Below are 16967 nucleotides of genomic sequence, written 5' to 3'. Positions count from 1 at the left end.
GGTTGGCAATTTGATAACACTAAATTATCTGTTTCACATCATCTAGGGTGCAGTTTGAACATCCTCTGATATACATCACAGATTTCTGGTCTCTGTTCCTGTACCATGGCTGAATTCTGCTCTTATAACTACTCAATTTGCTGTTAATTTGTCGATCATTTCTTTGTAATATGCAATTTTCTAAGACATTTAACATAATTCAAGGTAACATATTTTGATAAAAGGAAAAATAGAAACATTCATATTTTAGGTGGGCTGTCATGAGAGAAGAGAATTTAAATTTGAGAAGTATGCAGTTCTACCTCTTAGAATGTCACCATCCCACATTGCATTTTTGATAATATAGAGACGGTCAATGTGACTAAATCAACATTTCTGACATTTGTCTCAAGGTATAAGAGATTGGTTTGATATGTAACAATTTATTTTTTGGAATATAATCAGTGGTTGCTATGAATCTTTAAAGATGTACTAAACAAATGCATATTCTTTCTTCTTTCAGGCACAAACTGTGTTAACGTGCCCACCTTTGATGATGCTGTACTCACAGATCAGGAGAAGGATTTCTATAGGTCAGGAGAACAAGTGGCTTTTAAGTGTCTACCATATTATCAGTTAGATGGATCTAATACTATACAGTGTGTGAAGAGCAAATGGATAGGAAGGCCAGCGTGCAGAGGTACTTTGGTAAAATTTTAAAATTTATATATCTGAAGTAATATTATGTAGAAAATTGCCTCCACTATCATTAAATGGACATAGATTACTTTTAGGCCAGGTCAAAAACAGTTTGTGCCTGAACATAAAGAGGCATGGACTTGAGTTCCCAGCATTTGGTGTTGTAGCCCAATAGTTCTCAAAGCAGAGTCCTGGCAGAGCATTCTCAGCACATTCTGTAAACTATTAGATGTGGAAGCAGATTCACAGGCTCACTCGGACTTGTTGAATCTAAACCTCTGGGGCTGCGACTCTGACAATGTTTTGATGATTCCCAAGGAATTCTGTGTATATTTCTGTTTAGGATCCATGGCTACAGCCTCTTGTAGTTAGAGCTGCTGCATCCCCTGAATCACACTGAGGAATGAACATCATTGACGGTGTTCATTTAGCATTTGCCTCAAATATCATTAACATATAGTTTTGTAAATTTACACTTTATTTTTCTATTTTTTTCCAGATCTTCTGTTCAGATCCTTAATTAATCATCTTCTCCCTGCAACTATAGTATTCTTCAAAGTGTGTTTATTCTTGATTAAGACTCTAAAGAAAAACCTACTGTGTTTATTTTCTGAAAGGCCATTAAGTTTTACCTCATAAATAGGATGAATGTAAATCAAATCTCGATATCAAATGATATTTTGTTTTCCTTATGGTTTATAAATTAATTTTGAATTTATATACTTTATAATTTTATTTTACTAACCTCAAAAAGAGATTTCTAGGAAAACTCTTTTTTTCCCAGTGGTCTAAAAATTGTGTATCACTTTTCTAGTGAAGTATAGAGGAGAGATTTAAGATACAGAAGTGTAATTCATGCTGGAAAATATTGCTTTATTTCCTTTCCCTTAACCTTCCATATAAACTAATGAAAATTAGCGGTCTTTCATGACAGATTAACAGTTGAATCGAACGATTCATAATGATTCGATAATGTTTCGATTCATAATGAACGATTCGATAATTCATAATCGAACGACTATGGAGTATATTTGACATTCTGTTTCCTCCTTGCTGTTCATGATGATCATTATATTAGAGGTACTTTTTTACCTTTCTATTCAGATGTTTCCTGTGTGAATCCACCTCAAGTGGAAAATGCTGTTATACAAAATCAGAAGTCTAGATATCAAAGTGGTGAGAAGGCACGTTACGAATGCATTGGGAATTATGACCTCTTTGGGGAGATAGATGTCGTATGTTTAAATGGAACTTGGACAAAACCACCTCAGTGCAAAGGTAGAGTATTTTACTCACCCTGTCCACCCAATTAGAGAATATATTAAGAACAAAATATATTGATACAAAATTAGGGTGAAGTAGCTTTTCTGAAATCATTTTTAGTTGCAAAAAAAAAAAAAAATGGTGTTGAAAATCCCGTTCTTTTGTGGTCTGAATATGTACTCTAACATGTTTATTGTATGGCAGTGTTGACCAGATTTGAGCAGTTGGAATCATGGGACATTTCCTGTCTTAAACATTAAGATAGTCAGTTATTTTGTGAAGAATAAGTGTGTAAAAGATACCATAATTACATTTAACAGCCCAAGAAATTCCACTTTGAGACATGGAATAAGCAGCTGGGTCCTGATCACAAAATCTGACATAGATGTGGGCAGCTATACCTATGGATGATACTTAAAGGTAGGTTACTAGCTGAGTTCCAGCAGAGCTATTTAAAATCCTACAGGATGATGCTACAAAAGTGCTACACTCATTAAGGTCAGCAAATTTGGGAAACCCAGCAGTGGTCACAGGAGTGGTCAATCCTCATTCCAATTCCCAAGAAGGGCAGTACTTAAAAATGTTCATATCAGCAGATAATTGCATGCTGTTTCATTGCAATTATATCTCCCATGCTAGTAAGGTTATGTTCAAAATCCTCCTAGTTAAGCTTGATGTGAACAGCTGATTCATTGAAAAAGACCTGAAACTGGGAAAGGTTGAAGGCAGACAAAGAAGAGGGTGACAGAGGATGAGATGTTTGGGTGACGTCACTGATTCAATGGACGTGAACTTGGGCAGCTCCGGGAGAGGTCAGGGACCCGGAAACCTGGCATGAGCAGTCCATGGGGTTGCAAAGTGTTAGACACGACTTGGCAAGTGAACAATAACTAGCTGAACTCATTCAGGAAATTAGTGTTCACAAAAAATAGTCTGAAATTTCCTACTTGGACACTTCAGTGTTTAAGATCAGACAGGATGGGAATCCAAACCAAGAAGTACATTAGCCACTTCTAATATTTCAAGTAAACTTTTGCCTGGTGTGTAATTTTTGAAATCTCCACTTGAATATGTTTTCATGTTTGAAGGGACTATTTTTTAGACAACATACAGGTGAGTCTTGTTTAGGTGTCTACTCTGCCCTTTTCAGGTTTTTAATTGATGTATTTAGGGCCATTTATATTTCGAGTGACTTATTAACTATTAGGGACATTCTTCCACTTGCTTATTTGTTTTGTGTGTGTTTCCTATATTTCTCACCGTTTTTCCTTTCTTGTCTTCCTTGTGGATTTTTGAACATTATAAAACAATTTAACTTGGAGCTTCATTGTTTTTGAGGATATGTCTTTGCATGGTTTTCCTAATCTCTCTAGGTATTAAGATACACACATAGGTAGTTTACCACTCCCTACTGTTGCTGATATTTTACCACCTCAGATGAAATGTGGAATGCTTACTTCCATTGAGATTTACTGGTTCTCCCCACATTTTTAACATAAATGTCTCTAGTACTCTCTATATACATTGAGCACCATATCAGATGACAATTTTGCACAACTATAATAAAATCAACAGGGAAATCATACTCTTATTATATTTACCCTTATTTATTATTTTTTAAAAAAACCTCCATTCTAAAGTCTCAATTCTTTTTCTATTTTGCTTTCTTTTGGAAAGTTCTTAAGTATAGTTCTGATGGAGACAAATTCTCTCAGTTTTGCTTTGTCCGGGAAATTCTTTCTTTCTCCCTTTAATTCTAAAGAATAGTTTACAAGATATAGGATTTGGAGTTGACAATTATTTTCATCCAGTTTTGGAAAAATGTTCTCATTTCTTCCCGGCTCTATGGTCATCAATGAAATTTCCACAGATGCTTGAATCCTTTTTTCCAAATACATATTGCATAATATTTATTCTCAAATAAGTATTGCATATCTATCAAACTGCTTATGAGATTTTTTTCTGTAAGTTTCAGGAATTTGATTATGCTGCACCTTTTTTAACTTTTTATTTAGTATTGGGGTATAGCTGATTAACACTGTTGTGCTAACTTCAGGTACACAGAGAAGGGACTCAGCCACACATATGCATGTGACCATTCTCCCTCAAACTCCCTTCCTATCAAATCTGCCACATTACACTCCACAGAGCTCCCTGTGCTATACAGTAGGTCCTTATTGGTCATCCACTTTATTATTAATTTATTTTTTTTTCATTTATTTTTATTAGTTGGAGGGTAATTATTCCAATATTGTAGTGATTTTTGCCATACCTTGACAGAAATCGGCCATGGATTTACATGTGTTCCCCATCCGGATCCTCCCTCCCGCCTCCCTTCCCATCCCATCCCTCTAGGTCTTCCCAGTGCACCAGCCCTGAGCACTTGTCTCATGCATCCAACCTGGGCTGGTGATCTGTTTCACCCTTGATAGTATACTTATTTCAATGCTGTTCTCTCAGAACATCCCACCCTCACCTTCTCCCACAGAGTCCAAAAGTCTGTTCTGTACATCTGTGTCTCTTTTTCTGTTTTGCATATAGGGTTATCGTTACCATCTTTCTAAATTCCATATATATGCGTTAGTATACTGTAATGTTCTTTATCTTTCTGGCTTACTTCACTCTGTATAATGGGCTCCAGTTTCATCCATCTCATTAGAACTGATTCAATGAATTTTTTTTTAATGGCTGAGTAATAAAAATAGCAGTGTTTTCATGTCCACCCAAATTCCCTAACTATGTCTTCTCCCATCATTTTCTCTGGCAACCATGAATTCCTTCTCTAAGTCTGTGAGTCTGTTTCTATTCCATAAATAAGTTTGTTTGCAAAATTTCTTTTAAGGTTCTACATATGGGGATGTCTTAACATTTTTTCTCCTTGTCTGTCTGACTAACTTCACTCAGTATAACACTCTCTAGGTCCATCCATATTTTTGCAAATGACATTATTTCATTCTTTTAATGGATGAGTAATATTCCATTGTATATATGTACTACATCTTCTTGATCCTTTTCTCTGTTGTTGGACATTTAGGTTGATTCCATATCATAGCTATTGTAAACAGTGCTGCAATGAACATTAGGGTGTGTGTTTCCTCTTAGACCAAGTTTTTCACCGCATCCATGCCCAGGGGCAAGATTCCAGGGTCATATATTAGTTTTTTTAGTTTTCAAAAGAGCATAAACACTGTTCTCCATAGTGGCTGTATCAACTAACAGTGTAGGAGGGTTACCTTCTTTCCACATACTCGGCAGTATATTGTTTGTGGATTTTTTGATGATAGATCTTTTGACTCATGTTAAGGGATATCATGCTCTAGTTTTGATTTGAATCTCTCTAATAATTAGTGATATGAACATCTTTTCATGGGTGTCTTGGCCATCTACATGTCTTCTTTGGAGAGGAATCAAATACCTAGGAATAAACCTAAGGAGACAGAAAATCTATAATCTGAAAACTGTAGTACACTAATGAAAGAAATTGAATACAAAAACAGATGGAAGGATATACCATTATCTTCGATTAGAAAAATCAATATTGTCAAAATGACTGTACTACCCAAAGCAACCTACAGATTCAGTGCAATCTGTATGTAATTACCAATGGCATTTTTTCACAGAACTAGAAAAAAACCCTTAAAAGTTGAATGGAGACACAAAAGACCAAAAATATACAAAGCAGTCTTGAGAAAGAAAAATGGAGCTGGAGGAATGACACTACCTGACTTCAGACTATACTACAAAGCTCTAGACATTTAAAAAAAAAAAAAAAGGTTCTTATTATGACATCAAGGCTTAGGAATCAGTGAATTGAAATGGACAGGAATGGGTGAATTTAATTCAGATGACCATTATATCTACTACTACGGGCAAGAATTCCTTAGGAGAAATGGAGTAGCCCTCACAGCCAAAAAAAGAGTCTGAAATGCAGTAGTTGGGTGCATTCTCAAAAACAACAAAATTATCGCCATTCATTCTCAAGGCATGTCACTTAAAATCACAGTAATCCAAGTCTATGCCCCACCCACTAATGTCAAACTATATGAAGTTGACTGGTTCTATGAAGGCTTGCATTACATTCTAGACTAAAACATCAAAACAACAACAAAAAATTCTCCCTTTCATATAGGGGGCTGGAATGCAAATGTAGGAGTCAAGAGATACCTGGAGTAACATGCAAGTTTGGCCTTGGAGTACAAAATGAGACAGGGGAAAGGCTAAAAGAGTTTTGATGAGAGAAGACATGGGTCATAATGAACACCATCTTCAAAAACACAAGAGACAATTCTACACATGGACCTCATGAGATGGTCAGTACCAAAATCAGAATGACTATATTTTTTGCAGCCAAAGATAGAGAAGCTCTATACGGTTGGCAAAACCACGACTGGAAGCTGACTGTGGCTCAGATCATGAGGTCCTTATTGTGAAATTCAGACTTGAGTTGAAGAAAGCAGGGAAAACCACTAGGCCATTCAGGTCCTTTATGATTATATAGTGGAAGGGTTAAAAAGATTCAAGGGATTAGGTCTGAGAGAGTGCCTGAAGAACTATGGATGCAGGTTTGTAACTTTGTACTGGAGGCAGTGAGCAAAACCATCCCCAAGAAGCACAAATGCAACAATGTAAAATGGCTTTCTGAGAAGGCCTTACAAAGAGGTGAGAAAAGAAGAGAAGCAAAACGGAAAGGACAAAAGGGAAAATATACCCATCTGAATGCAGAATTCCAAAGAATAGCAAGGAGAGATAAAGCCTTGTTAAGTGAGCAATGCAAAAAAAAAGAAAAAAAAAAAAAAAACTAGAGGAAAGCAATAAAATGGGGAAGACTAGAAATGTCTTCAAGAAAATTAGAGACAGCAAGGGAGCATTTCATGTAATGATGGACAGAGTAAAGGACAGAAATGGTATGGCCCTAAGAGAAGCAGAAGATATTAAGAAGAGGTGGCAAGAATATACAGAAGAACTGTACAGAAAAGGACTTAATGACCCAGATAATCACGATGATGTGATCACTCACCTGGAGCCAGAAATCCTGGAGTGTGAAGTCAAGTGGACATCACTACAAACAAAGCTAGTGGAGGTGGTGGGATTCCAGCTGAGCTATTTCAAATCCTAAAAGATGATGCTGTGAAAGCACTGCACTTAATATGCCAGCAAATTTGGGAAACTCAGCAGTGGCTATAGGACTGGAAAAGGTCAGTTTTTATCCCAGTCTCTAGAAGGGCAATGCCAAAGAATGTTCATACTACCACAACACAACTGGGCTCATTTCACATGTCGGCAAAGTCCTTCAAACTAAATGTCAACAACATGTGAACTGAGAACTTTGAGATGTCCAAGCTAAATTTAGAAAGACAGCAGAACTAGAGATTAAATTGACAACATCCGTTGGATCATAGAAAAAGCAAAGGAATTGCAGAAACACTCTGCTTCATTGACTATGCCAAAATCTTCGACTGTGTGGATCACAACAAACTGTGGAAAATTCTTACAGAGATGGGAATACTTGACCACCTTACCTGCCTCCTGAGAAACCTGTATGCAGGTCAGGAAGCAACAGTTAGAACCAGAATGGAACAACAACCTGGTTCCATATTGGGAAAGGAGTATGTCAAGGTTGTATATTGTCACCCTGCTAGTTTAACATCATACAAATATCAGACTGGAGGAAGCACAAGCTATAATCAAGATTGCCAGGAAAAATACCAATAACCTCAGATACACAGATGACATGACACTAATGGCAGAAGGTAAAGAGGAACTAAACAGCCTCTTGATAATGGTGAAAGAGGAGATTGAGAAAGCTAGCTTAAAACCACATTCAAAAAATGAAGTTCATGGTATCGGGTTCCACCCCTGCATGGCAAATGTGGGGAAAAAATGAAACAGTGACAGACTTCATTCTTTTCGACTTCACAATCACTGTGGATGGTGACTGCAGCCATGAAATTAAAAGGCACTTGCTCCTTGGAAGAAAAGCTATGAAAACATTGACAGTATGTTAAGGAGCAGAGACATCACTTTACCAACAAAGGTTCATATTGTCAAAGTTATGGTTTTTCAAGCAGTCATGTATGGATGTGAATGTTTGACCACAAAGAAGGCTAAGTACCAAAGAATTGATTTTTTTATTCAGTTCAGTTCAGTTCAGTCGCTCAGTCATGTCTGACTCTTTGCAACCCCATGAATCGCAGCTTGCCAGGCCTCCCTGTCCATCACCAGCTCCCACAGTTTACTCAAAACTCATGTCCATTGAGTCAGTGATGCTATCCAGCCATCTCACCCTCTGTCGTTCCCTTCTCCTCCTGCAAAGTACTAGAGTTTCAGCCTCAGCATCAGTCGTTCCAATGATTTTGGAGTCTAATTACTTTACAATATTGTAGTGGTTTTTGCCATACATTGACATGAATCAGCCATGGATTTACATGTGTTCCCCATCCTGAAAACCCCTCACACCTCCCTCCCTATCCCATCCCTCTGGGTCATCCCAATGCACCAGCCCTGAGCATTTGTCTCATGCATCCAACCTGGACTGATATTTTGAACTGTGGTGCTGGAGAAGACTCTTGAGAGTCCCTTAGTCTGCAAGGAGATCAAGCAGGTCAATCCTAAAAGAAATCAGTCCTGATTATTCATTGGAAGGACTGATGTTGAAGCTGAAGCTCCAGCATTTTGGCCACCTGATGAGAAGAGCTGACTCATTGGAAAAGACCCTGATGTTGGAAAAGTTTACGGGCAGGAGGAGAAGGTACGTCAGAGGATGAGATGGTTGGATGGCATGATCGACAGAATGGACGTGACTTTGAGCAAATTCCCGGAGTTAATGAAGGGCAGGGAAGCCTGTCTTGCTACAATCCATGGGGTTGCAGAGTCAGAAACAGTTGAGCAACTGAACAACACAACAGGAACTGACCATGATGTATCTTGACATTAAGTTCTTTGGCTTCATTCCATTTGGAATTCATTGAGCAGTTTTAATATGTAGTTGTTGTTTTTGGTTAGTCACTAAGTCATATGGCCTATTTGAGAAATTATCAGCCATTATTTAAAAAAAATAATCTTGAAGTATGTTTCCTCTACAATATAATTAGTTTCACTGTACATCAAAGTGAATCAACTGCACATATACCTGTTGTTTTGGATATCCTTTCCATTTAAGCCATCAGAAAATATGGCACAGGGAACTCAGTCATTATTTTTTTTATCTCTTATTCTTTATTTTCAACTTTATGTTCAACAGTCCTTTGCTATCTTCCCACAGGTCCTTGAAGCCATGTCCATTTTCTTTTCAGTCTATTTTCAAAGTTAGTTAATATTTAAGCTTATTGATCCTTCTGCCATATGCAATATATTGTTGAGCCATGTGGTTTTCTAATAATCTATTTTCTAGTTCTATCAATTGGACTTGATTTTTAAAAGCCACCATCCAATAATTTCAGTATCTGTGTCATCTTAGTGTAGTCTCCTGTTGATTGCTTTGTCTCTTTTGAGGTTTACCTGGTCTTTGGTCTGATAAATGATTTTCAACTCTTTTCAGACACTTGAGCTTTTATGTCTTGAGACTAAGGATGTCAGTGGACTCCTGCATTAATCAGGCCTCCATTACTGCCATGTAGGGTGCAAGTCCAAGGTTCCCACCTGGCCTCCTCTGACACCAGGAGAAAGGGCCAAGATTTCTTCTTCACTCATTATGTGGGTGGAAATGTGGGCTGCTTACTTGGACCCTGTAGATCAAGGTGTGGAAAGGTTGGTCTGAGGTTTCTGCCATCATGTGTTTCTAGACTAAATCAGTGCAGTTCGGTCGCTCAGTTGTGTCTGACTCTTTGCAACCGCATGGACTGCAGCACACCAGGAATCAATCCCCATCCATCACCAACTCCCAGAGCTTAGCTAAACTCATGTCCATCAAGTTGGTGATGCCATCCTTCCATCTCACCCTCTGTATTCACCTTTTCCTTCCACCTTCCATCTTTCCCAGCATCAGGGTTTTCTCCAAAGAGTCAGGTATTTTCATCCGGTGGCCAAAGTATTGGAGCTTCAGCTTCATCATCAGTCCTTCCAATGAATTTTGAGGACTGATTTCCTTTAGGATTGACCGGTCCGATCTCCTTGCATTCCAAGGCACTCTCAAGAGTCTTCTCCAACAACACAATTCAAAAGCATCAATTTTTCAGTGCTCAGCTTTCTTTATAGTTCAGCTCTCACATCCATACATGATGACTGGAAAAATCATAACTTTCACTATATGGAATTTTGTTTGCAAAGTAATCTCTCTGCTTTTTAATGTGCTAGGTAGGTCATAAATTTTTTCCAAGGGGCAAATGTCTTTTAATTACATGGCTGCAGTCACCATCTGTAGTGATTTTTGAGCCCCCAAAATAAAAAGTCTGTCACTGTTTCCATTGTTTCCCCATCTATTTGCTATGAAGTGATGGGACCGGATGCCATGACCTTAGTTCTCTGAATGTTGACTTTTAAGCTAAATTTTTCACCCTCCTCTTTCACTTTCGTCAGGAGACTCTTTAGTTCTTCTTCACTTTCTGCCATAAAGGTGGTGTCATCTGCATATCTGAGGTTCTTGATATTTCTCCTGACAGTATTGATTCCAGCTTGTGTTTCATCCAGCTTGGAGTTTTGCACAATGTACTCTGCATATAAGTTAAGTAAGCAGTTGACACTATACAGCCTTGCTGTATTCCTTTCCTGATTTGGAACCAGTTTGTTCTTCCATGTCTGATTCTAACTGTGGCTTCTTGACCTGCATACAGATTTCTCAGGAGCAGGTCAGGTGTTACCGTCTATTTAATTTCCAGTGTGTTGTGATCCACACAGTCAAAGGCTTTGGTGTAGTCAATAAAGCAGAAGTGGATTTTTTGTGTGTGTGTGGAACTCTCTTCCATTTTGATGATCTGTCAGATGTTGGCAATTTAATCTCTGGTTCCTCTGCCTTTTCTAAATCCAACTTGAACATCAGGAATTTCATGGGTCATGTGCTGTTGAAGTCTAACTTGGCAAAGTTTGAGCATTACTTGACTAGTGTGTTCAGTTCAGTTCAGTTCAGTTCAGTTCAGTGCTCAGTCGTGTCCGACTCTTTGCGACCCCATGAATCACAGCATGCCAGACCTCCCTGTCCATCACCAACTCGCCAAGTTTACTCAGAACTCATGTCCATCAAGTCAGTGATGCTATCCAGCCATCTCATCCTCTGTCGTCCCTTCTCCTCCTACCCCGAATCCCTCCCAGCGTCAGGGTCTTTTCCAGTGAGTCAACTCTTCACATGCTAGCGTGTTAGATGAATTCAATTGTAGAGTAGTTAGAAATTCTTTGGGATTGGAATGAAAACTGACATTTTGGAGACCTGTGGTCACTGCTGAATTTGCTGGCATATTGAGTACAGCACTAGAGCATCATCTTTTAGGATTTGAAATAGTTCAACTGGAATACCATCACCTCCACTAGCTTTTTTCACAGTGATGCTTCCTAAGGCCTACTTGACTTTGTATTCTAGGATGTCTGGCTCTAGATGAGTGATCACAGCTTTGTGGTTATCTGGGCCATGAAGATCCTTTCTGTATAGTTCTGTGTATTCTTGCCACCTCTTCTTAATATCTCCTACTTCTGTTAGATCCATAAAATTTTTGTGCTTTGTAGTGACCATCATTGCATGAAATGTCCTTGGTATCTCTAATTTTCTTGAAGAGATCTCTAGTCTTTCCGATTCTATTGTTTTCCTCTATTTCTTTGCACTTATCGCTGAGGATGGTTTTCTTATCTCTCCTTGCTAGTTTGGAAGTCTGCATTCAAATGGTTTTACCTTTCCTTTTCTCTTTTGCCTTTAGTGTCTCTTCTTTTCTCAGCACTTTGTAAGGCCTCCTGAGGCAACCAGTTTGCCTTTTTACATTTCTTTTTATTTGGAATGATTTTGATCCCTTCCTCCTCTACAAAGTCAGGAACCACTGTCCATAATTAATCAGATCTAATCCCTTGAACCTATTTGTGTCTTCCACTCTAATCCTAAGGGATTTGATTTAGGTCATGCCTGAATGGTCTAGTGGTTTTCATATCTTTCTTCAATTTAAGTATGAATTTGGCAACAAGGAGTTCATGATCTCAGCCACAATCAGCTCCCAGTTGTGATTTTGCTGACTGTAGACAGCTTCTCCTTCTTTGGCTGCAAAGAATATAATCAATCTGATTTCAGTATTGACCATCTGGTGATGTCCATGTGTAGAGTTTTCACTTGTGTTGTTGTAAGAGGGTGTTTGCTATGAGCAGTGTGTTCTCCTGGAAAAACTCTGTTACCCTTTGCTCTGCTTCATTTTGTACTCTAACGCCAAATTTGCCTGTTACTCCAGGTATCTCTTGACTTCCCACTTTCGCATTCCAGTCCCCTCTAATGAAAAGGACATCTTTTTGCATGTTAGTTCTAGAAGTCCTTGTACATCTTCAGAAAACCAATCCACTTCAGATTCTTCAGCATTACTATTCAGGACATAGATGTGGATTACTGTGCTTGTCAGTAGTTTGGCTTGGAAATGAATAACAATCCTCTGTTATTTTTGAGATTGCATCCAAGCATTGCACTTCAGTCTGTTTTGTTGATTATCATGGGTACTCCATTTCTTCTTATGGATTCTTGCTCACAGTAGTAGATATGCTGGTCATCTGAGTTAAATTCACCCATTCAAGTCTATTTTAGTTTGCTGATTTTTAAAATGCCGATGTTCACTCTGCCATCTCCTGTTTGACCACTTCCAATTTGCCTTGATTCAGGGACCTAACATTCCAGGTTCCTATGCAATATTGCTCTTTACAGCATCAGATTTACTTCCATCATCAGTGACACCCACATTTGGATGTTGTTTTCGCTTTTTCTCCATCTCTTCATTCTTTCAGGAATTATTTCTCCATTGATATCCCATGGCATTTTGGGCACCTACTGATCTGTGGAGTTCATCTTTCAGTGTCCTATTCTTTTGCCTTTTCATACTGTTCATGGGGTTCTCAAGGCAAAAATGCTGAAGTAATTTATGCCATTCCCTTCTCTGGTGGACCACTTTTTGTCAGAACTCTCCACCATGACCTGTCTGTCTGGAGTGGCCCTATACAGCATGTCCAGTGATTCACGGAGTTATACAAGGCTGTGGTCAATGTGATCAGATTGCTTAGTTTTCTGTGGCTGTGGTTTTCATTCTATCTGCCCTGTGATGGATAAGGACAAGAGACTTATGGGAGCTTCCTATTGGGAGTGACTGACTTAGGAGGAAACTGGGTCTTGGTCTGATGGAAGGCCATGCTCAGTAAATCTTTAGTCCAATTTTCTGTTGATGGGTGGGGCCGTGTTCCCTCACTCTTTTTGACCTGTGGCCAAATATGGTGGAGATAAGGAAGATAATGGTGACCTCCTTCAAAAGGTCTTATGCATGCACTGCTTCACTCAGTGCCCCCAAACCTGCATCAGGCCACCCCCAGCCCATGCCTCTACTGAAGACTCTTGGACACTGACAGACAAGTCTGGGTCAGTCTCTTGTGGGATCTCTGCTTCTTTCTCCTGGGTCCTGTTGGGCACAAGGTTTTGTTTGTGCCCTCTGAGAGTCTGTTTCCACAGTCCTCTGTAATTTCTGGCAGCTCTATGGTGAAGTTAATTGCCACCTCCTCCAAGAAGGCTTATGCCAAACCCAGGTCTACTGCACCCAGATTTCCTGTCCCTGTGGCAGTCCACTGCTGACACATACTTCTGCAGGAGACACTTAGACAGTGATCTGGCTTAGTCTCTGTGGCATCTCTGGGTTCTGGTGCACACAAGGTGTATTTCTAGACTAAGTCAGTATTGTGAGAACTGTTTGTGTCTTGCTAGGCTACTATTTTCTGGGCCTTTTCTTGAAGAGATCAACTGCTTCATGAGACTCTTTATCTTTCTGATCTTGTATTATTTCTTGGTTGCAGTCTCAGGGACCTATTCAGGATTCATAGAAGGCAAAATGAAAACCCCAAGGACTCTCATCATTGTAACTCTTTGAATCCCAATGTCCCTAAGCAGATTGACTTACTCCTTATTTCACAGTCTCCTGTGTTGGCTTTTATAATATGGTCAAGACGTTTAATTGGCAATAGGAAAACTTAGCAGACAGTCTAAACACAAATGTTTTTACCTCATCCTGTCCAGAAATGGAAGGCAAAATTTCCTTTCACAGACACTGCGACATGTTGTATAAAAAGGTAATTTTCTTTTATCTTAACTATCCATCTTTACAGCATATATTCTGAAAGAAAACATGTTTGAACATCAAGACACTGAAAAGCAGACATATTTGTTAAAGTACTATGTGTGCTTCCATGGTGGTAAAATAAGGTCTTAAAAATGTGTATTTCTGATTAACTGATTAAAATTCCTTCTATAAATCATTTTTGTCATCAGAAATCATAAGTTTTGATATGAAATATTTGGCTGCATTTTTGTTTTATTCCTTTAAAACTGTAGGGGTGGTCTTTGAATAAAGCAAACACCATTATTTTTTAGACCCTCAAGGAAAATGTGGGCCTCCTCCACCAATAGACAATGGAGACATTACTTCACTCCTGCAATCAGTATATCCTTCAGGAATGATTGTTGAGTACCGGTGTCAGGCCTACTATGAACTTCGGGGAAACAGAAACGTAATATGTCGGAGTGGAGAGTGGTCAGAACCACCAAAATGCTTAGGTAAATGCTTTAAACTTCTCTTGAATCCTGGGATAATGCTTATACTCAGCATGATGTTTAACTGTTTATAATAGAGTTTTTCTGGATTAAATAACAACCATTCTGTTACATGCTTGACCATCAAGTATTAATATCTGTATATAGAAATAAAGTTAGAAAATTTCATGTTCGAGCAACAATGGCTCCTTTATGAAAGCTCTTCATATGACAACTGACATTATGCATCTTTCATTATAACATTTAATGATTACACTAAACAAAGTATCACATTCTTAGAACATTAATTCTGTTACTATCATGATACCTACATTATACATTTTCATTGTATTGGTTTGGCAAAGGTTTGAGGAAGAAGTTTTGAACCAAACTTCTTGAAACCCTGAAATTCTCTAGAAAATATTTGCATGTTACTCAAAGGTTCATGTTTATTTTCTTTAACTTTAGAGGCATGTGTAATTTCAGAAGAAACAATGAGAAAACATCACATACAGTTAAAATGGAAAGACGATAAAAAACTTTACTCTAAAACAGAAGATAGTATTGAATTTACGTGTCAACGTGGTTATCGTCCAGCGACACCAGATCATACATTTCGAACAACTTGTCAGGAAGGAAAGGTGGTGTATCCTAGCTGTGGAAAAGTCATTGGCTAAATGCGTTTGTAAAATTGGCATATGTACATGTATTCAGATTTCTCCTTGTTAATTCAGTTCTGTTTATTTTATCAAGTATGTTTTAACTCATCTTGAATCATAAGTCAGATTTGTGTTAATTATTATGGGGACAATGCAATTGAGAGATGGGAAACCAATGACTCACTTCTTAAAAGTACCTCATTAAACTTGGCAAATCAAAATGTTATGTGTCCTGTTCTTGAGACACTTATAGCAAGGCATTAGATTCAATCACTTTCATGCCTGCTTCCATCCGTCAGTTTCCTAACTTTCTTAAAGCTTTCTCCAATACTTCTGAGGCTTTCTGAAACCCTGTTTTAGAATACATGGGGAAAAGAGTGTGGAAAGAAATGGAAAAATTCAAAATATTGATAATATCACTTAACAAACATATAAAAGCAAACTATGTCATACTTCTGTCAGTAATTAAATATCAGTAGTTTATCTTACCTTTGCTCATCTATCAATAAGTGAATAAACCAAAAATGATGAAATACATAATATTTTCAGTTCAGTTCAGTCACTCCGTCGTGTCTGACTCTCTGTGATCCCATGGACGGCAGCACATCAGGCCTCCCTATCCATCAGCAACTCCTGGAGCTTATTCAGACTCATGTCCATTGAGTCAGTGATGCTATCCAACCATCTCATGCTCTGTCATCCCCTTCTCTTCCTCCTTCAAATTTTCCCAGCATCAGGGTCTTTTCACATGAGTCAGTTCTTCACATCAGGTGGCCAATATGTTAGAGTTTCAGCTTCAGCATCAGTCCTCCCAGTGAACATTCAGGACAGATTTCCTTTATGCTGGACTGGTGGATCGCATATTATTTTATAAGATGGTTATCAAAGTACACACAGTAATTCAAATAAAGAACAATGAGAATCACATAGCATAACTACTATAACATGGCATATAAGTGATTAAAAAATTCAACATTAAATATAAACACACACACATAAAGACACTCTGCTTTAAATACTGAATAATTTTTTATTGAAAAATATTGGCAAGAAAAGTATGAAAATATTTAGTATAGCTAGAGTTGAATTCGCAGATAATAGGTGTAAAATGTGTTTAACTTCTTTTTACTTAGATGAATTCTTGAGTTTTTCTGTCTTTAATGTATATCAACTTTGAACCACAAAATATTTTCTAAAAGAAATATGCAAAGTGATATAACATGAGCTTTAGAGATCGATTTGGTAATGATCTCCAGGTCTAGTAACTTTTTCCTGATTTGGCTCGTACAGAGCATTTTAGAAACCTTCACCACTAGTCTGAAATGTGGTTTTTATGTGCATACATTTTAAACAGCATATTAAGCTTAAATCAGTTAACTATAAACATTTTAAATTTCTAAATATCATAAAAATTTTATTATTAAAACAGAGCTATAGTTAATTAAGCTAAAATATTTAAGGTGATATCTTGTTACTTTGTACTGCATCAAGTCAAGTGACCTTCTTAGTCTAAGAAGCATGGCCATCACTTTCGGTGCTAATTTATTTAAATGTGAATTGCTAGTAACAGTTGCTTTTCTCACCCTTAAATGAAATTGTTACAGTTGACAGTTTATCTTTGCTGTAAATGTTAATATTTTTGTAGATATTATTTCTCCAAAATTTTTAACTAATGGTTGTAGAATCTA

The 16967-nt window shown here is 37.8% G+C and overlaps 1 protein-coding gene across 1 annotated transcript in view; it reads left to right on the top strand.

Moving 5' to 3' along the window:
* LOC136169339 (complement factor H-like) overlaps positions 1-15779 on the top strand; it is a 54622-nt gene extending 38843 nt beyond the window's left edge. The window contains exons 12-15 of the mRNA XM_065937120.1: positions 503-679; positions 1783-1956; positions 14462-14644; positions 15089-15779. Of these exons, the coding sequence (XP_065793192.1) occupies positions 503-679; positions 1783-1956; positions 14462-14644; positions 15089-15297 (743 nt within the window). The 3' untranslated portion in view covers positions 15298-15779. The remainder of the gene's footprint in view (positions 1-502; positions 680-1782; positions 1957-14461; positions 14645-15088) is intronic.
* Positions 15780-16967: the final 1188 nt, after the last annotated feature.

This window comes from Muntiacus reevesi, chromosome 5 (genome assembly GCF_963930625.1).
Source record: "Muntiacus reevesi chromosome 5, mMunRee1.1, whole genome shotgun sequence".
NCBI classification, from domain to species: Eukaryota; Metazoa; Chordata; class Mammalia; order Artiodactyla; family Cervidae; genus Muntiacus; species Muntiacus reevesi.
The sequence above is the reverse complement of the archived record's forward strand: the minus strand, read 5'-3'. Positions and strand labels throughout refer to the sequence as shown.